Source organism: Saccopteryx bilineata, chromosome 9 (genome assembly GCF_036850765.1).
Source record: "Saccopteryx bilineata isolate mSacBil1 chromosome 9, mSacBil1_pri_phased_curated, whole genome shotgun sequence".
Taxonomy (NCBI): domain Eukaryota; kingdom Metazoa; phylum Chordata; class Mammalia; order Chiroptera; family Emballonuridae; genus Saccopteryx; species Saccopteryx bilineata.
Window position 1 is genome coordinate 71,739,912 of NC_089498.1, and position 24,565 is coordinate 71,764,476.

General features: G+C 50.3%; 2 protein-coding genes across 6 annotated transcripts in view; one reads left to right on the forward strand and one right to left on the reverse strand.

The window, feature by feature from the left end:
- Positions 1–9,190, forward strand: part of HK1 (hexokinase 1) — a 73,227-nt gene extending 64,037 nt beyond the window's left edge. For both annotated transcript variants that reach the window (XM_066242040.1, XM_066242041.1), the window contains exons 15-18: positions 710–893; positions 2,791–2,946; positions 5,731–5,964; positions 8,333–9,190. In XM_066242040.1, the coding sequence (XP_066098137.1) occupies positions 710–893; positions 2,791–2,946; positions 5,731–5,964; positions 8,333–8,477 (719 nt within the window). In that variant the 3' untranslated portion in view covers positions 8,478–9,190. The remainder of the gene's footprint in view (positions 1–709; positions 894–2,790; positions 2,947–5,730; positions 5,965–8,332) is intronic.
- Positions 9,191–10,572: 1,382 nt separating this feature from the next.
- Positions 10,573–24,315, reverse strand: TACR2 (tachykinin receptor 2). Of its 4 annotated transcripts, none has more exons than XM_066242796.1 (5): positions 23,462–24,315; positions 19,089–19,283; positions 16,904–17,201; positions 15,381–15,577; positions 10,573–11,357 (listed from the first exon to the last, which is right to left on the reverse strand). In XM_066242796.1, exons 1-5 carry the CDS (start codon positions 23,755–23,757, stop codon positions 11,141–11,143), a joined length of 1,203 nt encoding a protein of 400 aa, XP_066098893.1. In that variant the 5' UTR covers positions 23,758–24,315; the 3' UTR covers positions 10,573–11,140. The 4 variants fall into 4 exon arrangements, with proteins under 4 accessions (XP_066098893.1, XP_066098895.1, XP_066098894.1 ...); XM_066242798.1 differs by having other exon boundaries at positions 16,904–17,057; positions 23,366–24,315; XM_066242797.1 differs by having other exon boundaries at positions 15,381–15,457; positions 23,366–24,315.
- Positions 24,316–24,565: the final 250 nt, after the last annotated feature.

Genomic DNA, 24,565 nt, shown 5'->3' on the forward strand with positions numbered 1-24,565 from the left:
GGTCCCCAACCCCCGGGCTGCGGACCGGTACCTGTCCTTGGGCCATTTGGTACTGGTCCGCAGAGAAAGAATAAATAACTTACATTATTTCCATTTTATTTATATTTAAGTCTGAATGATGTTTTATATATTTTTAAAAAAATGACCAGATTCCCTCTGTTACATCCGTCTAAGACTCACTCTTGAAGCTTGTCTCGGTCACGTGATACATTTATCTGTCCCACCCTAAAGGCTGGTCCGTGAAAATATTTTCTGACATTAAACCAGTCCGTGGCCCAAAAAAGGTTGGGGACCACTGAGGTATACAACCCCCCAATATAATGTGTGTGTGTGTGTATAGAGAGAGGGAGAGAGGGCACGGGACTGGGAGAGAAAGAGAAATATCTTCTTTCCTATCTGAATATTGCTTAAACGTCCATCACTGAAGATACATCCCTTTGTTGTAAGACCATATTCTATTAAAATCAATATAGCCCCGCCTGGACAGATACACAGAAGAGGATCTTGGGATTGATCTTAGTATGAAGCAAGTTAATCAAATGCTCTCTGCATAGTTTACCTCTGACTCACCTTTTATATTTTGAGGTTCTTCTTGGAAAAGATTGGGAAAGTGAAGCTGTTACTTTATCTCAAAAACATATTCCTATCTGGACTCCAAGGCCCCTGGCCTTAGTTGCATGGCCAATCATTTCCCCCTTGTATATTCCAGGGACCGGCAGCAATGCCTGCTACATGGAAGAAATGAAGAACGTGGAGATGCTGGAGGGGAATGAGGGGCGAATGTGCATCAACATGGAGTGGGGTGCTTTTGGGGACAACGGGTGTCTGGATGATATCAGGACCGTCTATGACAGAATGGTGGATGAATATTCTCTAAATGCTGGGAAACAGAGGTAATGCTGCCATTGGAGGAGACTCATCAGGTGGTCAGGGTGGGGAGGGTGTTCTTGTTACAATCAGAGTTTCTATTATAGTAGGAGTGGGGTCTACAGGGAGGCTTGGATACTGGACCCTCCCTCAGGTTTTCTCCTGCCCTTGCTTTTGGCCCAAGGAGAGCAAGAATGGTGGATGGGCCCCCAACATGGTACAGGAGAGGACAGGGTAAGGGGGGCCACACCACTTCTATCACTGACCATGTTCATCCCGGAGCTTTCTAGCCTTCCCCTTACTCTGTTTCTTTCCCATCAAAATAATAGAAACCTCTTGGTTCACAGGTTTTTTGTATTGGTTAGTGGAAGTAGAGCACACTTGACTTGCAGTTGTCAAAAGGCAAGGGAAATTCAGGTCTACCCAGTGGGGGTGGGAATATGGATGGGGGCCTTCTGGTCTGGGGTGAGGTGGAGGCTCAGCACAATTCATCTTCCCCATAGTGGACCTTCAGCACCACCTAGTGGCTATTTGGAGCTTTACAGCTTGGGTCTCAGGGACCCTCCCTGGATGGCAGAGTTCCCCCCAATCCCAGCATAGAGACAAATGATCTATGTCTCAAGCTCCTAGGATTCAGGCCATCCTCTGCTGTCACCAGGATGAGTGGATCTACGCTGTCCCCCAGGAGCAGAAAGAAGAACTGGGTAGCACCTCCCAAACATAAGATGTTCTCCAGCCACCTTCAAGATTTTTGCCTTTGCCTGATACCACCTATGCTGTTATTAATGTTTTTCTATAAACCAGCTTATATTCTTTACTTAAATTGAATGGAGGAAAATACCAGGATACACAATATTACTATAAGTAGATGGTAATTGTAAAACGAATATAGCAAAAATTGATATTTAATTCTAGCTGCTATTGCCTACCAAAGGCTCTAAACCAAGAGCCCTTTGTTAAAAAGGGGGATCAGCAGGTGTCACAAGGGGGTAAAGCCATATCAGCGCCAAGCTGAGAAGGCCACCTTGCTGGAGTGAGAGGGCTGGATGGGAACTGACAGCAACAGCACAGTTCGTGTTTTCTCTGGAGGCCCCTAAAGTCTGGAGTGCTCCGAGTACAGTGGACTCTTCTCAGCTTGGGACACTGGGATTGGGTGTATGTCATGGGAACATTTAAATCCTTTGTCATTACCTGAGGTCCTTGAGCGTGGAGAAGGCAGGGAAGAAAACCCCCCAAATAGGTTACCCTCCGGAGTGCTGAGGGCACCAGAACCCTCCAGCCTGTGTGGCTCTGTCAGCCCTGCCAGGAGCTTGACCAAGTACTCTGGGGTTTTGCAAAATGTTTCAAAATTCTAGTAGGAAATTTTCTCTTATTGCCATCTTGTCCCTTTAAGACTCAGCCCGGTCATTTGCTTATTCTACGGACATTTATTGAGCACTTGACAGAGAGCCTAGCGCTGTGCTGTGCTAGGCCCTGGACTCGAAGCTGCACAAACGCACATTGTCCCTCTTCTCGAGGCTTTCACTGCAGGGGTGATGAGAAGCAGTGGACCTGTGTGTGTTGTGGAGAAGGGAGGGGTCTGGGGACCCAGGATCTGTAGATAAAAGCTGGTCTGGGGGAGGCAGACAGGCCTCCAGGGAAGTGATGTTGGAGCTGAGAGCTGGAATGGGATTTTTCAGGCAAAGGCAGGAACTTAGGTGAGATGCACCTGGTCCAGCACTTAGACAGCAGTGCTGGTGATTTCATTTCTGATTCCTGGGAGGGTTAAGGATTCCTTAGTCCTTCTTGGCCCCTCTCTCTGCCTCTGCTGGGAGCACAGGGCTGGGGTTCAGATTGGTGATGTCCTTGAGGGGTGGTAAGATACCAGGGGTGACCGTGAGACGGAAGGCTTTGCACAGACGCCCAGTCCCCTCCCCGTTGCAGGTATGAGAAGATGATCAGTGGCATGTACCTGGGTGAAATTGTTCGCAACATCTTGATTGACTTCACCAAGAAGGGATTCCTCTTCCGCGGACAGATCTCTGAGCCACTGAAGACTCGGGGAATCTTTCAGACCAAGTATCTCTCTCAGATTGAGAGGTGAGTGGGGAGGGGCTTCCCTATAGGGGCCTGTTAGATGTCTACCTGCCCAGGGCGTCACTAAGGCACACTCGGGGACATTTTGCCATTTGTGAGATGTTTTTCTCTTATAATTTTTTGATAAATTATTTTTCTTTTAATTGTCCTTTATGTTGGGGCATGATATCAGTTTGTTTGAAATTATGTGTATAAACATAGGTTATACGGACTCCATTTCAGGGTAGTGAAGGTGCATTGCATGCTATAGAGCCAAGAACCACTGGGTCCAGCCCCACCCTCATGTCATTGAATGGCAGCTGGGATCTCAGAGCACATGCCCACAGTCAGCTGCCTCTGTCTTCCATCTTTTTCCTGTGAGCAGTTCATCTGTGCCTTTTCCACAGTGAGTGATATGAGAAGGTGGAAGGTGCTCTTCTAAAGCAAAAGCATTTGTGCAAAGCCACCTGTTTTAACAGTGGTCATAATAGCAGCACTAAGACTGGCTCCTCTGGGTCCTGCTCATTGCTCTCCCTGATGCCTGCGTAGGGAGGAAGAAACCTTCCTCTACCCTACTAGGTTCTTTTAGCTCTTCTAGTAATCAGATCTACATAAGACAGATGATCAAGACAAAATAATCAAATTTAACCACATATGTATGTACAGGAACCCCATGTATGTGAGGTCAGAGACAAAGTTAAAATTAGGTACATAAGAAATCATAAAAAAAATTGCCAAATTTTACTAATAGGTTCTATAAGGTCTTAAAAAACTAGTAATCAAATTTAAAAGGCAATGACAAACATTTGCATTGTGATTGGTGAGATGCAGAGCGGGGCACGGTGGCAGGAGCTTGGCTGAGGCCTGCTCTGCCCCAGCGCTGTGTGCTTTGAGGGAGGTACTCAGCTTCTCCCCGGCTTAGTTTCTTCATATTTAAAATGGGAATGACCATACAGGTATTGGTTGGTTGGATGAAGAGGAAATGTGATGTATGTAAAGCACCTGTCACATTGTACGTTCTCAAACAAGCTTGCTGCTCTTGATCACGTCATCATCAGTCATCAACACTCTTTCAGTTTAGTAAGAATGAGACAGATATCCCAGGAAAGTAAGTCTTCACATAATACTGAGTTCATATGGCCAATAAACAAGTGGAAAAAATAAAAGGGTCATCCTCCCTAATAAAGAAGAATGCAGATTAAACCACAGTATGATGTCGTTTTTACCAAACTGTCAAATGTTTTAAAAAGTGATCCTTTTCACTGGGGCCAAGTATAGCTAAATACTGTGCTAGAGAGGGAGTAAATTGATAGAATGTTTTGTTTTGTTTTTTAATTGAGAGAGAGGTGGGGGGGCAGAGAGACAGGCTCCCACATGTACCCTGACTGGGATCCACCCAGCAGGCTCCTTAACTGGGCAATGCTCTGCCCATCTGGGGCAGCTGCTCCGTTGCTTGGCAACCGAGCTATTTCAGTGCCTGAGGCAAGGCCATGGAGCCATCTATAGCACCTGGGGCCAACTTGTTTGAACCATTCAAGCCATGCCTGCAGAAGGAGAAGAGAGGGGTAGAGGGGAGGGGTGGAGAAGCAGATGGTCACTTCTCCTGTGTGCCCTGACCAGAAATTGAACCCGGGACTTCCACACGCTGAGTCAATGCTCTGTTACTGAGTCAATCTGCCAGGGCAATATAACTTTCTGAAAGGCACCTGGCAGTATGTATCAATATCCCTTTGACCCAGAAATCTGTCCTAAGGGAAAAATTAGAGTTGCACACAAAGATTAATAAACAGGAAACTTCATCAGAATGTTACTTCATCAGAAAATTACAAACAACTTAAATTTCCCTAAACCAGCTAAATAAGTTAATGGTGCATCTCCAGAATGGAGTACTGTGATAGCTATTTTCACTCCTGATTTTAGGTAAGGAGGTAGGAAATTTTCAGACGTGTGAGGTAGGAAAAAAGCAATAAAGAAAACCACATGTAAAGGACAAGCCCATTTTGGATATCACGAAAACAAAGATGATGTTTAATATTCAGGAAAAAAATGCAGTAGATTGGGAGGAAATATAACAATGTAATCAACAGTTCAAATGCTATAGAAATGTTTATCTGAAACCCATGTACTCTTTTTCTTTCTTTCCTGTATTTTTTTTAGTGAGGGAGAGAAATGAGAAGCATCAGCTCATAGTTGCATCACTTTAATTATTCATTGATTGCTTTCTCATATGTGTCTTGACCAGGTTGGGGGCTCAAGCTGAGCCAGTGACCTTGGGCTTTAAGCCAGTGACCTTTGGGCTCAAGCCAGTGACCATGGGGTCATGTCTATAATCCTGTGCTCAAGTTGGTGACCCCACACTCAAGCCGGGTGAGCCTACACTAAAGTGGCGACTTCGGGTTTTGAACCTGGGACCTCAGCATCCCAGGTCAATGCTCTATCCACTGTGCCAACAGTCAGGCCCTATGTACTCTTATTGATCAGTGTCAGCCCATTAAATCTAATTTTTAAATTAAAGACGGAGAAAAATATAATAAAAGGAATTTTTAAATTATTATTATAAATTCTCCATAATCCTCAGTGTTGGAATTGTAGATAGTTTTAATTTTCCAATATTTATTTTTCTAGTTTTGCCAAATATTTTAAAATTTAACATGTTATATTTTGGGGATCATTAAAAAAAATCAACAAAGAAATGTTAAGGAGAAAAAAAACCCATAATGCTATTCATGAATAAATATAGTGAGTTGGCTCCCAGACTGCTCTCGTGGGTCGTGCCTCATCCAGCCGCCTGGCTTTCATCCCCCACAGTGATCGATTGGCGCTGCTCCAGGTCCGGGCCATCCTCCAGCAGCTGGGCCTGAACAGCACCTGCGATGACAGTATCCTCGTCAAGACCGTGTGCGGGGTGGTGTCCAAGCGGGCTGCACAGCTGTGCGGTGCAGGCATGGCTGCCGTGGTGGATAAGATCCGAGAAAACAGAGGGCTAGACCGTCTCGATGTGACCGTGGGGGTGGATGGAACCCTCTACAAGCTTCATCCACAGTGAGTGGGGCTTCCAGTTGGGATGGGCTGAGCTTCCTGGGCTGGGGAGTACCTCTGATGGTTATGGGATGTCAGGATTTTTTGTGTGTGTATTTTTCTGAATTGAGAAGCAGGGAGGCAGAGAGACAGACTCCCGCATGTGCCCAACCAGGATCCACCCGGCCTGACCACCAGGGGGCGATGCTCTGCCCCTCTGGGGTGTTGCACTGTTGCGGCCGGAGACACTACTCTAGCACCCGAGGTGGAGGCCATGGAGCCATCCTCAGCGCCCGGGCCAACTTTGCTCCAATGGAGTCTTGGCTGTGGTAGGACAAGAGAGAGATAGAAAGGAGAGGGGAAAGGGAGGAGAAGCAGATGGTCTCTTTTCCTGTGTGCCCTGGCTGGGAATCGAACCCAGGACTTCCACACGCTGATGCTCTACTGCTGAGCTAGCCAGCCAGGGTCAGGATGTGATTCTGATCAGGAAAATTCCTCGCCAGGACACAGCCCATCTGAAGGCTGTGCGCTCAGGGACTGGGGGCTTATCTGGCATGAGCTAATGAGTCACTCTGAAGTTTAGCTGAGAAGCAGAGAGTTGGCTTTGCTGGTCAGCTCACACCAGTGTCCTGACATTGTCTCTCCTGGGCCCCACCTAGCTTGGGTTATAATCTGTACAGTCCAGGTGGGGAGCAGGAAAGGAGGTGGTGAGAGATGCAGTTTACCCATCAGCCTAGTCAGCTGTAGTCAGCTAGAGGCTGTGTTGGGAAACTGGGGAGAGGGAGTGAAGGAAAGGGGAGAGGGCTCCTTGTCTGGCTCACCTGCTGAGTCAGAGCTTATCCAGAGACAAGGAAGACAGGAACAGTTTTGGCCCTGGGCTTGTAGCAGGGAGGGGGTAGAGAACAACCTCTTCCGGGCAAGAGTCCCACTCCCTATACTGGAGGAGGATGTGGCCCCATCTGCTCTTTGATCCACTGCATGTTCCAAAGCTCGCCTCATGTGAGTAGAGTGACCATATTATTTATTGTCTAACTCTGGAATACTTTTGCCAGTGAAGAGTGCTACTAATAATTACACTGGGACCATCCCAGGTAAACCAGGCCATAATGTCACCCTACTTAAAAGCAGTATTATTCTATTCATCGTAGGCATTTCCTGCTTACCTCACAGCCATGGCCAGGCATGGACCCATTTATCGTGGTCCATCTCCACTTCCATCTCTCCACCTTAGTAGCTATCCTCTTCCTTCCCCAGGGCAGCACACAGGTGTGCTGTAGAACTAGGCTTTGGAGCCACATACACCTGGATTTAACCCTAGCACCATCATTTGGAAGCTGTGCTCAATCTCTGCCAAGTCTCCTTTTCCTCATGGGATAATAGCCACTGGCAGGACTGGAAATGACGTCTATAAGATGTAGGGTACCCGGGAGGTGTTCAAGAATGGGCAATCTGCCCTGGCCGGTTGGCTCAGCGGTAGAGCATCGGCCTGGCGTGCGGGGGACCCGGGTTCGATTCCCGGCCAGGGCACACAGGAGAAGCGCCCATCTGCTTCTCCACCCCTCCCCCTCTCCTTCCTCTCTCTCTCTCTCTTTTCCCCTCCCGCAGCCAAGGCCCGGGCGCTGGGGATGGCTCCTTGGCCTCTGCCCCAGGCGCTAGAGTGGCTCTGGTCACAGCATCGCCCCCTGGTGGGCAGAGCATCGCCCCTGGTGGGCGTGCCAGGTGGATCCCGGTCAGGCGCATGTGGGAGTCTGTCTGACTGTCTCTCCCCGTTTCCAGCTTCAGAAAAAAAAAAAAAGAAAAAAGAAAGAATGGGCAATCTGTGTTACCTCTCAGAGCCCATTGTCCTGAGTATCCTCAGGCCGTTCGCATTTTCAACACAAAATGCAAGAACCTGAGTCACTTCTCATCTAGAGATGACTCTTCACGGGGGTGGGGGTGCTCCCCGTTGGCTTCAGTGCTGGGCTACAGATGGTGATGGGCAGGGGTCTCAGGGCCGCAGCTGTGGGAAGATGTTCGTGCCCAGGTCGTCTGCTGACCTGAGCCAGCGCTGGACCCATGCAGGTGCACCCAGTGGCCCGCGCCACCCCCGCACCCTCGCACCCTTGAGTTCTGGTCCCCTGAGCTTCAAGGTGTGTCTCTGAGGCTGGGTGTGTCTGCGTGTGTTAGTCATGCTGTGGCCCTTATAATCTGTACAGAGCAGTGCAGTTTTGGGAATTTCAGCTGAAGATTGTGATAATAAAACGGACTCCGTCATTCCCAATAAGCCACAGCTGCTTCCAAGCGGCCCCTTCTTGTGTGCCCTCATTAGCAGGGTCCTTTAGCATCTTCAGGGAGGTCCAGCGTCTCTCCTCGTCTTCTCCTACCTACCCTTTTCTTCTCTTCTCTTTTTTAGCTTCGCCAGAATTATGCACCAGACCGTGAAGGAACTGTCACCAAAGTGTAATGTGTCCTTCCTCCTGTCCGAAGACGGTAGTGGCAAGGGGGCCGCCCTCATCACAGCAGTGGGGGTACGGCTCCGGGAAGAAGGGAGCAGCTAAGAGCCCTGGCCCCCAGCCTGCTTTCCTTCCAGCACTTACTTCTCTCTCCAAGCGGCGACCCCCATCTTTCCAGCGAGCTGTGCTGGGAGATGCCAGCACCAGAGCCCGCCACTGCCACAGCGGGAGGGAAACAAAAGCCACCTAATGGCACGTAACATAGGGTACAGAATAGAGCGTGTGCTGTTGATAATATCTCTCACCTCCGGGTCCCTCCTCACCACCCTGCCACTCTGCATGATTTGGTTTCAACCTGGCCATAAGTTCCCCAGGTGTGATGTTTTGTGGCATCCATTTCTAATTTATGCACTCGTCCAACAGTTATTTATTGGCCTGAGATGAAAAGTCACACCATCTGACCGGCCTTATGGGTGTCCGCAGCCCGTCCCTGGGGACGGATCCCCTGTGTGAAGTGTATTATCACCAGCAGACACTGCCGGGCTCCTCCCGTGGGCGCTCGCCACTCCCTCCCGCCCCGGGGTTCCCGTCCGGGCATGTCCGTGCCACTGGATTGTGTGTCTGTGCACCTGGTCATAGCCACAGGATGACTGTCTTGCATTCTGTTGGGTTGGGGGGAGATGGGCAGTCCTGTGGCGAAGTGTCTTGTCTCTATTTGTGTAAAAGGAACCAACCAACAAAACAGTGCCCTCATCGGAATGTCCCATTGCTTCTGTGAGCCATGTCGTATGACCTAGTAAACTTTGTACCAATTCAAAGACCTGAGTGATGCTTACTGGCTGGGGAGTGGAGAGGACATCTGGGGATGTGGCGGAAATCAAACCCGGGGATTTTGGCGGCCTCCTGGGTGAAGGGGAGAAGTGGGACGAAGATTGCGTTCCTTAGCCCCAGCCTTCCTTCGGCCGTCCTGAGGACTGCTCTGTTCTCCCTGCAGTGTCGGGGAACTAGCCTCCCCACTTGTCTTCCAGCACCTGCCCTGCTCTAGCCCCAGGGTCCTGTCATGGGGGGAGGCTCCTGCAGCCCCCACCCCAGCACCTTCAAGGTAAAGAGATGCCCTTTGTCCTCCAACACTTGCAGTGTAACAACAAAAAGGTCATTCCGGCTGCCAGGGGTTATTGGGGTTAATGAGAGGCTGACGCACCACTGGCCACCCGCCAGCCCCAAGCAGATCCTGCTCTTCGTCACCTTCTCTGCCAACTCCAAGACAACGGATGACAGACTCCCTGCCCTAGCACAGATGAAGTCCTGCAGCAGCCCGGGGTTACAGGATTGCTGCTCTCTCACCTTCCTTCATCTTAGATTAACCCCTTCGGTAGGAAGCTGGCCCTGTCTGACCCTTGCATCCCTATCCCACCTCAGCCTTGAGGTTGCTGCTCCACCATTTCGGTCCAGCCCCTTGCTGGACCCCACGTCAGTCCACATTCCGCTGCCTTGGGACTGAGGTGCCACATGAGTCTCTCAGGCCATGCTACAGCTCTAGGTGGCTTCCCCCAAGACTGACCGCATGCTCACTTCCTTTGGTGAGACCAGAGTTCCTTTATTTGGCACGGCCAGTGCCCATGGCACAGTGATCTTTGTGGAGAACACATAATAGTAAACTCTTGACATTTGCAGTGTTCCATGTTCTGGAGGGACCCTGGGGTGCGGAGGGTGCATTGGCAAGTAGGGAGGGTGTGCCCTTGGGCCAATCTTGGAACTTTCTGGAGTCCCTACAGTTGTTCCTGCTTGCCGCCTTGCTGTGAAAGTGAGGGTGAGAATTGTGGGGCTGATTTTCAGGAGCCAATCATGTAAACCGCTGACACAGTATTGTAGTAACAAAAGTCATGGCTGCGGTTCATTAAACACTTAATCCTTATTTGGCCTGGTAGTTAATAGGCATCGCCTCTGTCATCCTCACAGCATACCTTGCCATTGGGAGAGGAAGAGCTCACTCAAGTGTGAGGTTCCCTTTGGCTTTATTTTTTCTTCCCCATTTTTCAATCTCTTTGACTCTTAACCACCATCTAGATGGGGCTGGATCTGAGGTCTTAGATCCAAGGCAGAGCAGCTCTGGATCGACTCATAGGTGATGCTTTGCAAAATAAGTTTCTTCCCCATGTCTTTAACCTGATAATGAATCAGTGTCTTATTGGGTGCTGTACACAGGTGTGTTTTTATTTATACAACATTTATAAAATATGAGCCAAAAAGTAACAAGCCTGGAAGTGTCACAAATTTGGATTTCTGGCTTCTCTGGAAAGATCTAGCTCTGGCAACAGTGAGCTCTTATTGCAATATTTTCCCAGAGCTGGTCAGCTACTGTCCCCTTCAGATGCCTATGTCCTCTAGTTTGCCACAGTCCCCACCATTCCCTACTACCACAACATTGGAAGCCAGTTGCCTTTTATCATCACATTTGCAGTTCTTCTTTTATGCTGGATCCAATGTACTCATTATGTGGTGTGCCCCAGGAGGGCGTCTGAGTCTGCAACTCCTGGACTAGATCAGTGTTAGCTCACACTGTCTTCTTTGACTCATATTGGGTCCCTGAAGCACTGAGAGGGAAGGCTGGGTCCTCCTAAAGTGAGCATCCATTGTAGAGTTCCCGCCCCATCTTGCTTTTCCATAGATGTACTGAAGGGTGAGGCATGGGCCGGATTTTCATATCTGGTCTTTTGACCTACTCCTCAAAGGGTGCTAAGCCTCATGCTGCCGCGAGGCGCAAGGCTTCAGGGTTCAGCAGGCACCCCATTTAAAGGGGCCCCAGCCTGCCCGTTGGCAGCCTCGGACGGGGCCACATCCCCGTTCATGAACAAAGTCTCTTTGGTGTGACACCTGTTGACCCTCCTGGAAAGGGACGGGGTGTGAGTCAGCTCCAGCTTATCCTCCTCGGTTGGCGTGACCCACGGGCAGCAACGGAAAGCAATCCGGAATCCAGAGCGAAACCTGGGGGACGGAGGGTCAGCTTGAGCCGGGCTCAGGGGACCGTGACAGGAGCTGTCATGTGGCTGCCCCCACCTCCAGGAGCCCATCTCCTCACTCCCAGGAGACTAGCATTGCTCAGTGTTCGTCTAGACATAGTCTAGGAAATTTGATTTTTGAAAACAGGTAGAAGTCACCTGGAGCTAAGTCTAGAGATTGAAGCGGGTGATTGAGCTGAATTACACCATTTGTTATCACCAACAGACAAAAAGAAACCAAGTACAACTTACTTAGAAACAACAGATTTCCTCGTTTGACTTGTTAATTTGCTTTTAAAGGAATATTCATAGGAGTCTTAAGAAATTGTGATTTTGGCTCTGGCCAGGGAACCCAGTTGGTTAGAGCGTCATCCTGACACGCCAAAGTTGCAGGTTCAATCCCCAGTCAGGACACATACAAAAATCAGCCTATGAATGCATAAATAAATGGAACAACAAATTGATGTCTCTCTCTCTTTCCCCACTTCCTCTCTCTCTAAAATCAACACATTAGCCCGACCTGTTGTAGCGCAGTGGATAGAGCGTTGACTTGGAATGCTGACGTCACCGGTTTAAAACCCTGGACTTGCCTGGTCAAGGCACATATGGGAGTTGATGCTTCCTGTTTCCCCCCTTCTCTCTCTCTCTCTCTTTTTTCTAAAATGAATAAAGTCTAAGAAAATAACATTAAAAAATGATAAAATCAATACATTTTTAAAAAACTGGGCCTTTGGCAATGTTGGGTGGAATAAGAAAGCTCTCCCAAGGGGATTCCTTTGAATTAAAATATACACTTGGAACTCCTCTAAGTTGGTACATTCACTTAAAAAATAAACAGCTCTCCCTGTGGCACCATAGATGTAATTAGATGTGCATGCAAATTAGAGAGAAGAGGAAGCAGGGAGTAGAAGAAACAGGCTGGCAGAAAGTGAACACTGGCCTGGCAGGGAGGAACAGAGTAAACGAGACCCTTGGGACAGCCGAGGGCTGCATTGTCTGTTCCCAGAGGCCACAGGTTCCGTGTTCTGGAAGAGCAGGCCTGACTTTGGTCCTTGCCTTGTAGCTCTATAGGATTCCTCAGTGTGGCCAACAAATGCTGTTGTTATAGGGGCTTAACGGCTTCTGCTACTCATACCCACACTCGGCCTGTCCCAGCCCAAGCTAACCATCTATCGTCGTCCTCCCCACCCCCTCTCCACCACACACACACACACACACACACACACACACACACAGTCGTCCACATCTCAGAGCCTGACAACTGACTCTGTCCTTGTCCTTCCAGATGTTCAGGCCAAGAACCTGGAGGCGTCTTTGATTTCCTCTTGCACGCCACCTCCCCTCTATCACATTCTGTTGGCTTTACCTTAGCAGTATCCAGACTCTGACCACTTCTCACCCTAGTCTAAACTTGCTATGTCTCATCTGGATTACTGCAGTAGCCTGATCCTGTCTCTGCTTCTCCCCCTGCCTCACTGTGGTCCAGTTCCAACACAGCTGCTGGACTGATTCTTTCAAAGGGAAGTCAGAGCCGGTGTCTCCCGGGCTTAGAGCCCCACAGGGCTCCCCAGGTCAGAGTACCAGCCCAAGTCCTTCCCTTGACTCCAAGGCCTTTGCCTCAGCTGTTCCCTCTGCCTGGAACTCTTCCTTAGACAGGTCCCACTCAATCCTCAAATCATTGCTCAAAAGACTCCTCAATAAAGGCCAACCTGATTCCGTAAAACTGTATCCCCAGCCCGCAGCCTCTCTCAGCCCTTCCTGTCCTCCCTCACCCAGCTCCCATTTTTTCTTTGTTCTGTAGGATTTACCACCCAAGACACTATGTGATTCATGTGCTCACTATGTTGGCTTATTGCCTGTCCCTCTCACTAGAATGTCAGCTCCCTGAGGAAAGGGGCATTGTTTCTGCTCACTGGTGCCTCCCAAGTGCCTGGAACAGCATGGGCACACAACCACTTGTTGAACATGTTCTTAACAAAGATTCCTGCCAGGAGCACTAGGTCCCACTTTAGAGCTATTGTTATCAAATAATGAATGATTCGAAGCTTATTTTAGGGTCCTGGCTGGGTAGCTCAGTTGGTTAGAGCAGTGTTTTTCAACCAGTGTGCCGTGAGACATGGTCAGGTGTGAGTATAAATACATTTAGAAACTATATTATTAACTATATGTATAATATGTACTGTTTTAGAGTGTCATTTTGTGTCATTTTGGTAGGTGGTGTGCCCCAGGATTTTGTAAATGTAAAAAATGTGCCGCGGCTCAAAAAAGGTTGAAAATCACTGGGTTAGAGCATTGTCCCGATATGCCAAGAGTGTGGGTTTGATCCCTGGTCAGAGCACATATAACAATCAACCTCAATGCCCTGGCCAGTGGCACAGTGAATAGAGCGATGTCCTGGAGTTCTGGGGTTGCCAAGCCCGAGGGTGCCGGCTCTATCCCTGAGGTCACTAGTTCGAGCCCAGGTCAGGGCACATATGAGAAGCAATCAATGGCACAACTAAATGAAACAAGTTGATGCTTCCCTCTCTCTCTCTCTCCTTTACCAGCTTCTTTCTCCCTTCTTCTCTCTCTCTCTCAAAAAAAAAAAAAAGAATCAACCAATGAATGCATAAATGGGTGGAACAATAAATTGATGTCTCTCTCTTTCCTTTCCTTTCTCTCTAAAATCAATCAATAAATATAACTTATTTCAGGAATTTCAAGAGTCCCTTAGAGAAATAGAGCCCTGAGGATTGTGTCTTTGGGGATCAGGAGAATGACCAACACAGACACTGGGAGCTGGGGTCCCCTCCCTCATATGACAGTCCCTGTCTCCAAGCTCTCTCTCCTACAAACTGCACACAAGAGAAATGAGCGATGTGGGGATAAGGCCTTGACATGGTGTGCTGGTTCCATTGCTTGTATGAGCTAAGGAAAGTCTTTTCTGAGGTTCAGTTTCCTCATCTGTAAAACGGCAATAACACCTCTATCCCTCTATTATTTACTTTCCAAGCAGGAGACAATAGAGGATTCTGGCATTCATTAAACATTCAAAAAAATTAGTTTTCTCACTTCCATCTGGCCTTCCCAGCTGTGTAGGATATCTGAACAACAAAGACCCTAATGGCATGCGTGGCCTGGACATGTGTGCAGAGAGGAGAGGAGAGGCATGAACAAGAGGCTCAGGGCCAACCTTGTCCACATCCCTCTCTTGTTAAGGCCAGGAGTCAGTGTTCTCTCATCTCCTCTGACTGGGCCCCACCTCCAGGACCCTCTGAAGCTGCATGGCCAGCTCCCCAGCAGGACTCCTGGGCGCTGGCGTTTCTGCCTGGCCCAGCACCTTCCGCCTCCCCACATGCCCCAGAACAAAGGCCAGAGCCCTCTCTGGACTCTGCTTCCCCAGAAGTACAAAGGTGGGGTGAACCAGGTGGTGTCTGAGGGAGGAGTGAGATATTGGCTCCTTCCTCCTTGGTTGTCTGCCAAAGTCCCTTCCCAGCAGCCCTGAAAGCCCCTGAGGGCAGGAAATTGGATCTTCCCAAGCAGCGGGCTTGCTCCTCCTCCAGGCTTGGCTTTGGGTCCTGACTGAGTGCTTCGCACTGCTGGGGCTGGTGCTGTTCTCACCCAAGGGAAGTCCTTGGTTCTTCCTCTTTGCAGAAAGCTCTTAAAATGTCAGGATACATGAATACCTTTCCCCTGGCTCCGTCCATCCTCCCTCTTTGTCCTTATACCTCTCTCTGACTCTCCCTCCATCTTTTTGTCCCCCCCTTCTCTCTTCTTGTCCCAGATGTAGCCCCCAGAAGAGAACAGGTGCAGACAACGTGAGAGCTATGACCTGGGCAATGGGGCAAGGCTTTGGGGAGGAGGTGGGACTCAGGTCAGAGGGAGAATTGTGCTTTGGGCTCACTGTGAGGATGGCAATCCCATGAGAGGGTAAGGACACAAGGGCACCAGCTCAAGTTCACATGGGAGCCCAGATGAAGCCAAGCCTTGGGGCCCTGAGGGCTGAGGAGAAGGGGGGATGAATGCCCACCTGCGGTTGAGGCAGCAGTAGATGATGGGATTGTACATGGTGGAGCTCATGGCCAGCCAGAAGAGTGCCAGGTAGACCTGTTGAATGAACTTGTGGCAGTAGATGTCCTCCTGGAAGCTGCCCAGGATGAAGTAGAGGTGATAGGGAAGCCAGCAGATGGCAAATGTCACCACCACCAGCACCATGGTCTTCACAAACTGGTCCAGGAGAGGCTCAGGTCACTCCTCAGCTTGGAAGCCCCAAGCCCCAGTCCACCCAGGGGAAGGGGAAGGGGCAGGGTGCTCCTCTTGCCAGTCTGGGGAACTCAACAAGCAGGTGCTGTCTACGTCTATGGCCTCAGTCCCCTCTGGCCTCTGCCGTGCAGACACTCCTAGGCCCTTCATCTGAGGCTTCTGTTCAGCCGAGTCCCTCTGCCCACACTGCTGTCTTTCCTTTGAAGCCTTCACTCCTCAATGCCCAACTTAGTGGCCACTTCCTCTAAAAGGCATCCTGGATCCCTTGTGAATAAACACTTGCTCCGCACCCCATCCTTTGGGGAGACCCTGTGCCAGCTGTGAGTTTCCAGACCTGTGCCAGCTGTGAATTTCCAGACCCTGTGCCAGCTGTGAGTTTCCACACTGCCCCCTGGGATCTGTGTCGGCCTCAGCCCTTCTAACATAGGTAGTGAGACTCCAACTTGGTTCCCCAGCCTCTACCCAGGACCCCCTCGTGGGTTGTTTCAGCAGGTGCTCTTGAACATGGCACCGTACCCCATGAGGGATGGAAGACAAGCCAGGGCTGGCAAATGGAGACCAGCTCTCCATGAGGAAGGACACCCAAATGGTGTCCTATATCCAACTACCTCGCTGAATTGCCCTGAAAAATGCTGAATAGTGGTGAGAAGTCAAGACTTTGACCTGATACATGATATGATTAACATTACCTCCCCTGCTTGCCTATCGGGAAGCGGGCAAGGCAAAGATAGGCTCTGCATGCTGCATCAGGGTTCTTAGGGGCCCTGAATGGCAGGGAGGAGGATACTCGCACATCCTTTGGAAATCAAAGACAGATGATGCAGCCGAACTACAATGCAGTTTCCAGGATCTCAGGTCTGTAGTTCCAGCATTTGAGAATTCTCCTGTGATTTCTATTAAGGAGCTCCCTGCAGTTCTGTGAGACTTCTTAAATTCAACATTCTGATTACTCAAAAAGTGTAAGATTTTAAGATTCTGTTATTCTAAGGTTTTTGGAGGTATCTGAAATTCTGTGGGACATTAGGATTCCCCGATTTTCTTAACATTCTGGAAAATTCCTTTAACTTTGTATTCGGCCAAAGACCAAAGGCAAGTCGGCCTGCCCAGGAAGCACAAACTCGGGTTCTGACTAGGGACATGGGACCCAGGCCTGTCATGTGTTGGGCTCTGGGTTTGGTTCCCCGGCGCCCCCTTGAGGGCGGGCCCTAAGCTGGGAAGCGAGGCTCCGAAGGCGGGGCCGGCCTCCGACCCGCCCCTCCCGGCCCGCCCCTCCCCGCCCCGAGCTCCCACCTTCTTTTTGGCCTGTAGGTAATGCATGTTGGCGCCGTGAGCATGGTACCCCGGGACCGCGCGTCTCCAGAGCGTGAAGCCGATGACGCTGTAGGCGACGAACATCACCACGAGAGGCAGGAAGTAGATGAGGACGATCACTGAGAGGTGGTACCTGGAGGGAGAGCCAGGGGCCTGGGCACCGGAGGTCCGGGGGCGACTCCGGCATCTGCCAGCGCTCAGTCCCCTGGACCCCGCGGGCCCCCGGAGCTGCCCTTGAGTCGCCGCCGGCGACCCACCCTGGGCGGCCTCCGGAGGCCTAAGGGTGATTTAAGAAAAATAAATAAATAAAGGCAACATTAGCTAGCACATGTACCCAAAGAGGACCTTTCCTGCTGCGAAGGGGACACCAATTTTAGCCCTGCGTCGTCGGTCCAGGTGGTAAACAAGTACTAAAAAAGGAAATAACTAAGGACGAAAAAGTTAACCAAGTAATATATTTGTTTCAAATTTAAAATGCTATTAAGGAGGACGTAAAATTACTTATCTACCCCCATCATTATTAACAATTTTGAATATTTTCTTCCAGAATCGTGCGCGCGCGTGTGTGAATGTGTGTATGTGTTGCCTGCATCAGGGTTGGAACTCATCGTCCCCAGGGAGTTGGTGCTTGGTACCCCAAGTTCTTACTGGCTCCCTCTCAGGGAGGTCTGTATTAAGGTGGAGAAACATCGCCTCCCAGTGGCCAGTTACGGAATATTCTGCTTTCCACCCCTCCCCGACCCAGAAACCGGAGCGCTTCCCTACACGTCATCGCTCTGGAAAAGTGAGTCCTTCTGAGAAGGTGGGGTACAGGGTAGGGGCGAGACCCCGGGCAGTGTCGGCCCTCGGAACTCATCAATCCTAGGAACAGGCTTATCGGAGGAATGGCGCCTTCCGCAGTACCGAAGGCCACAGCGTCGCCCTCTTCTGGCGGATGCTCGGGACAGATGGCGACCAGGTAGGGGAGGTGTTGCGGGGAGGGGTTATAAAGGAGGCCGGGATTAAGACTGTTGCCATGGTGACCTGGCAGCTCTCGCGATTGGGGTAGCTGGGGCCTCGTTGGATTAAATTTGCCCCTCCAGGTTTTCATTCGTCTCCTGTTTAAACGACCACATACTGGGGCACCAGGTCTGTGGCAGGATAGTGCTAAGGGCTTTATGTACATTTTTCCATTTGTGCTCACAGCAACCCTTGAGCAAGGTTCTTTTACTAATAATCCCCATTTGAGAGAGAAGGAGCCAGAGGTTCGGAGAGGTTCAGTGCCTACGAAGGGTCTTCCAGTCAGCTGGGGACAGAGCAGGGTTCCACCCCAACTTCTGACTCCAAAACCTCAACCAATTTATTCTCCTCTACTAACCAACCATGCCATGCTTGGGGATCAGGAAGCCAAACATGAGAACTAGGCAAATGGAGGCCCAACAAAGAGAAAGGACTTACCCAGGGCCACACAGTGGCCTTTTGTCCCACCCACCGCAGAGCCCTGGTGCCACCTCAGCACAATCCAGGCACCAGGCAGCCTCCTGAAAACACCCCAGGCTCCATCCCCTGCTTTTTCTTTTTGCCTCAATACCCTGACCCTTGTGGTCCTAGCATTTACAGTGTTCTTCCCCAAACACACACCTACACACATTCCTGAACACGCACCTGTGTGCACATGCATGTCTGCAAGCACACCCACATACTTATACACACATGGGCACTCACAGACACGACGAGGTACAGTGTGTCTGCACATGTAGTGTCACACGTACATGCACCCATGTCCTCATTTAAGGATGTACACATCCTGATTTAAGTGGCAGAGTGGGGAGGAGATTTGGGTCTGAAGCAGGACTACTTGTATTTAACTCCTCACTTCACCACTTACTAGTTGTTGGTCTTGGGCACATTACTTAGCTTTGTAGTGTTTCAGTTTCCTCATCTAAAGAATGGGAAGAAAATAATTCATACCCCATAATGTTGGGAGAATGAAATGAGTCCATATATGTGCTTAGAACAAGCCTGACACTTAGTGAGTGATGTTACTTTTAGTGTATACGTGTGCTCCACATGATCCCCAATACACTCCCAGGCACGTGTATACCCACATGCACACACAAGCATGTACACTGTCAGGCATATGCACGTATCATGCTTTACCCCCTGCCCCCCTTCCAGGCCTTACAAAAGGAGTGTCTTGCCACTGTTGTCTTCAGGCCAGGCCACGATGCACTTAGTGGCCCCATGGTCCAGGATCACAGTGGAATAGAAGCACTGGGGGAAGGCGAGGGCCAGGGCCACCAGCCAGATGCCAGCAATAACCGCTTTGGTGCCAGGGGCTGAGAGCCGTGGCTGGAAGGGGTGGACAATGGCCATATACCTGTGAGCAAAGGGTGGCATGAGCAGTGGGTACCCTCTCCTTAGACCAGTCCCCGTCCTCTCCCCCACTACAGGCCCGCACCCGCTGGCCCCATTCTCCACACTTCTGCTGGTGACTTGAAGAGAGCCAGCTGGGCCAGTGACCTTCCCTCAGCTATATGGCACACTAGTGGCTTAAACCCCAGCTCAGGCCCCCGCTGCACCACCTCCCTCTGAGTACGGACCTGCTCTCAGATGGCCACAAGAGAACTGTGGCCACACTGGAAGTCCATCTCTGGACATTTGTCCGACGCTCAGCCCTGCCGAGCCCCTCAGTCTTAGGCCAGTCCCTCTTCTGTTCAGAAACCTCAGCAGAGCCCAGCAGTCTCCTGGACAAAGTGGGAGCAGTGTTGCCCACCGGCTCTCTGGAGTGGTGGAAACGCTCTATATGTGCACTGTCCTGTTCGGTGGCCACTAACGACATGTGGCCAATATGACTGAGGAACTGAGATTTACATTTTTATTAATTAAAATTAAATAGGCATATATGGCTATGGCTATATTATCACATAAGTGCAGCCCAAACCTTTAAATGCAGTGCTCAACGCCCTTTGCACATGGCCAGTGCACTTTCCAGTCTCCTGAGTCACTGCTTCCTGCACCTTCCCTGGCTCACTCTGGTCATTGAACAGCCCTGTGTGTGTGCCCTCTGTGGGGATAGTACATGGGATTATAAAGACAGACAGTTATACTGAAATACTACCATTAAAATATAAAATAAATTTGGGACATAGTAATAGGTTCACATCTTTCTCAACTAACTAAATAAGATCTAGCAGCAGTTCTGGAAACTATGGTAATTTTGAAGTAGTAATGAGTGTAGAGAATACTTTGAGATTTCTGCACCACAGATGTATCTGCGATATCTATTGGCGACAGTCCCAGGTACTGCTGGTGTCCCAGCAAACCATGGTGTGCTGCCTACATTTGTAATTGTGATCCCTCCAAATTGACGATGCTTCATATTTCTGCTCACAGTCCATGGTCACAGGTTGTGCCCGGCTGGACTACGTGATTGTTGACCCCCCTCCCCCTCCCCCCCGTGACACTGATCTTCTTCCTTGACTGTGGCCTGGCCCCAGGCCAGCTCCTCCCCTCAACAGCCTGGACGTGGGCTGAGTACCTTAGCAGAACAAGAGAAGTAGGCTGCCCTGGCCGGTTGGCTCAGCGGTAAAGCGTCGGCCTGGCGTGCAGGGGACCCGGGTTCGATTCCCGGCCAGGGCACATAGGAGAAGCGCCCATTTGCTTCTCCACCCCCTCTCCTTCCTCTCTGTCTCTCTCTTCCCCTCCCGCAGCGAGGCTCCATTGGAGCAAAGATGGCCTGGGCGCTGGGGATGGCTCCTTGGCCTCTGCCCCAGGCGCTAGAGTGGCTCTGGTCGCGGCAGAGCGACCCCCCGGAGGGGCAGAGCATCGCCCCCTGGTGGGCAGAGCGTCACCCCTGGTGGGCGTGCCGGATGGATCCCGGTTGGGCACATGCGGGAGTCTGTCTGACTGTCTCTCCCCGTTTCCAGCTTCAGAAAAATACAAAAAAAAAAAAAAAAGGAGAAGTAGGCCATGTTTCTCAAGGTTCTTGAGCACCCTGCCCCCCATGGATGATACAGGTGACCAAAGGATCAATTTGTGTGCTTGTGTGTCCTTCCTGTTCTAGGAGGTGGGAGAGGAAAGGAGAGTTTTCTCCTTATTCTGTTAGTAGAGGAGCAGGCCTGGGGCTTTGGGTGCAGGCTGATCTGGGTTTGAATTCTGACTCTATGCTTCCCAGCCTTAGGTCTTGAACAAATAACCTTAGCTCTGCAGGTTCTGTTTCCATTTCCTCCTCTGGGAAGTGGGATGATGGTAATTTGTGCCATCTGGGTTGCTGCAGAGAGCAAATGAGATGGTTGAGAAGTGCCTGCAGGCAGCGGGGCTCAGGACTTGAGAGTGTGATTATTCCCGGGAATTTATTTCCTTTAACTTTGCTGGAAATGGCTCTGGTTCTAGATGATCCCTGGGCCTTCTTCCTGGATTAATCGGAATCTTGGAACAAAGCCAGGACAGTAGGACACGGCCTCAAGTTTCACTTAGCCCTTGCCCTGAGCAGGGATGTTCGTGTCTTGAGATTAAGGGCATTAAGCGAGCAACTGACTCTGCCTGGAAGCATGTCTACCCTGTCCTGGTGAGCGCCCCCAGGTGCTACCCTCACACACACAGGCATGCTCGTGCCACAGGCCTTTGCTGCGGCTGCACCTTTTGCAGAAAGTCTTTCCCCAGAGCCTGGGGGCTCACTCTCCCACCTCCTTCCTGTCTGCTCAAATCCCACCTGCACAGTAAGGCCAATTCCGACACCCTAGTTAACAGGACAACCTGCCCCCGCTCCCACACACAGCACCTCGGGGCCCCTTTTCCCTTCCTAATATCATTCCCTATCATGACCTCAAAATACAATATGTAATTTATTTATGCATGTGTTTATTATTTAAATCCTCACCAGGGCAGGCATCTTTATCTGCTCTTTCCCGCAATGCCCAGAACAATATCTGTACATAGTAGGCGTGGAACATACGAATGAATAAAGAAATGAATGGACAAGTCTCCACTATTACCACCCTGACCTGAGCCACCAGCCTCTCTCACCTGTATTACTATTCAGCCGAGCCTCCTGGCTCCCATCTGCCCTCTGCAGTCCATGCCCACATCCCCCAACCCCTTTAAAATGGAAGTTTTTATGAGGTCATGATTTCAGGACTATTTTCTCCTATTGGTGTATATTCTCCAGTGCTTGAAACAGAGGACACGCTCAAATATTTGTTGAGTAAATAAAAAAGAAAATCTTAGTGGGACTTTCACATATATCCAGAGGGTATAAACGTGCTTTCTTGTGATGTGTGTGGGTTCTGGGCACCTGGCCCTGCCCCTGACTTGCTGGCTGACCTCGGGGAATCCTGCCCATCACTGTAGCCTCAGTTTCCCTGGGTGCAGAATTAGAAGGTTGGCCTAGATGAATAATTTTAAAACTTTTTTATTGTTTTTAATTAGTAGAATGAATTTCTCAAACGAAATCTTTAGAGAAACTCTATAATAAAACCACTGAGAGCAGAGAAGTGAGCCGATGTGAGTCTCAGGTTGCTGGGGTAGTCGGCTTGGGATGGGGGCCGAGGCCTCATCAGACTGTCCTGATGAAGAGCCTGTGTCTCCAAGGGTCCCAGCTCCTGCCCTCCCTCCCACACATGCCTAGTGACTTTCCTCTGTTTCTTTTTCTTCTTCCTTTTTTTTTTTTTTAAAAAAAAAATTTTTTATTGATTGATTTTAGAGAGAAAGGAAGGGAAATAGAGAGACAGGAACACTGGTTTGTTCCTATATGTGTCCTGACTGGGGATTGAACCACAGCCTCTGCACTTTGGGACTATGCTCTTAACCAACTGAGCTACCTTGCCAGGGCTGACTCTCTGTTTCTTTTTGTTTGCTGTCTGCCTCAACCATACTCCCCCGGACACACAGTCCCTTCCACATTCACACTGGGCCCTGCCTGCTCCAACCAGCTTTGAAAGTATTCCCTCTCTGTCCGTGGATCACACCTCCATCCCTTCCTGACTCCCTCAGGGGCAGTCACAGTCTGCAGCCCCTGAGAGCAGCCTTGGGAAAATAATTGGTCCCACGTGATCATAGAGTAACTGCATGCAATATTAAAATTACCCCTCATATAATCTCTCTACGAATAGAAAAATCATATAAGCAATATTTTTTTAGTAAAAGAAAGACACCATAGCAAAGATCAACTTCAGAAAAAAACACTGCAGAAAGTTCCTAAAACACTGCCCCTTGTCCTATAACCTTGAATAAGCTTCTGGTGTAAAGTTCTTCCTGTGTCTAACCTGACCCATACCTGCTTCAGTTCCACAGTCCCCTGCCTTCCAGATGTGTAGCTTTGGATCATGATCAGGTTGGGAGGCAATTCCCTGGGTTCTACACTTAATTTGCTGTGTGACTGTGCAAGTCACCAGCCCAGTCTGGGCCCCAGTAAAGTGACAGCTCTTCTCCCAGCTTCTGCCAACCCCTACCCCCTCTTGCCTGTCTGCAGCAATGGCGGTCATGGAGTAGATGCTGACGAACATGGCCGTGACAGGGAAGAGGTTCTGGAAATAACAGAAGGCGCGGCCAAAGTACCAGATGTTGTGGCTGGCGTAGATGAAGTTGAAGACAGCGTTGAAGGTGGCCATGCAGAGGTCAGCCAGGGCCAGGTTGACAATAAAGTAGTTGGTGACTGTGCGCATCCTCTGATGGGCCAGGATGATCCAGATGACTGTGGCATTGCCCATCACGGCCACCAGCACGAGGGTCAGGTAGGCTGCAGCCCAGAGTGCCAGCTGCCAGCCAGGCATGGAGAAGGCCGTGAAGCCCGTAGTGTTGCTCTCAAGGTCAGATGAGATGTTGGTATCATTCACAACAGCACAGGTTCCCATGGCTGCCTCTGAGTCTGGGACAAAGGATCTGGCTCCTCAGCTCCTTCTGGGTCTTGGTGCCCAGCCCGGATATGCGATGGAAGAGAATTCCTCTGGGGCGTGGGTATGTGGGGGACAGAGGAGTAGATGCAAAGCCAGGCACCTCAGGGAAGCCAGGGTCACTCCCAAGTCTCAAGTAGAGATGAGTCAGGCTGAGCAGAGAGCCGGTTCCAGAGCCATTGGCATTTCAGATTCCCATGTCCTGACCAGACTTCTCCAATGTCACATGAAAATCTAGAATCCAAGATAGTTTCAGAGCAGGAGCTATCCTTGTAAATTATCAGTCAACTCGGAAATGAAAAGACAGATTCCAAGAGGGGATGTGACCAGCCCAGGTCACTCAGTAAATTGGGGACAAGCTGGGACTGAAACCCCGGTCCCTGCTAATTCTCTTCAGGAGCCATTCTGGATCAGATGAGCACACAACAGCAGTCTCTGGACTCCACAGGTCAGCTGTGCAGCTGGCTGTCCCTCCAGGCTTTGGGGTGCAGGCTGGGCTGCCAGCCCTCAGAGCCGCTGCCTTCCCCACTGCTCTCCGCACAGGGCGGGCGAGGGCCTTGGCAGAGATGCCGCCTGCTCATGAGATGGGGCTTTGGCTCCCGCCCCACGTCCCACCCCTGCTTGGATGGCCCAGCATTGTATCTTGAGGAAAGATTTAGAATAGGATGCCAGGCAGGGAGAGACCCGGGGGAATAGGGGCAGCAGGGGTGGGGGCTGGCATGGAGGGCACAGTCTTTGGTGAGGTGTTTATATTCAGCCTGGGCCAGGA

What these genes read in the sequence shown, in the direction of transcription:
- TACR2 (XM_066242795.1), bottom strand. Translation starts at nt 23,757, where the DNA reads ATGGGAACCTGTGCTGTTGTGAATGATACCAACATCTCATCTGACCTT. An exon ending in ACCGCCATTGCTGCAGACAG is followed by an intron (nt 19,284 to 23,365) that starts GCAAGAGGGGGT and finishes CTTTGCTCACAG; the next exon opens with GTATATGGCCATTGTCCACC. An exon ending in AGTGGCAAGACACTCCTTTT is followed by an intron (nt 17,202 to 19,088) that starts GTAAGGCCTGGA and finishes AATCACCCTTAG; the next exon opens with GCCTCCGGAGGCCGCCCAGG.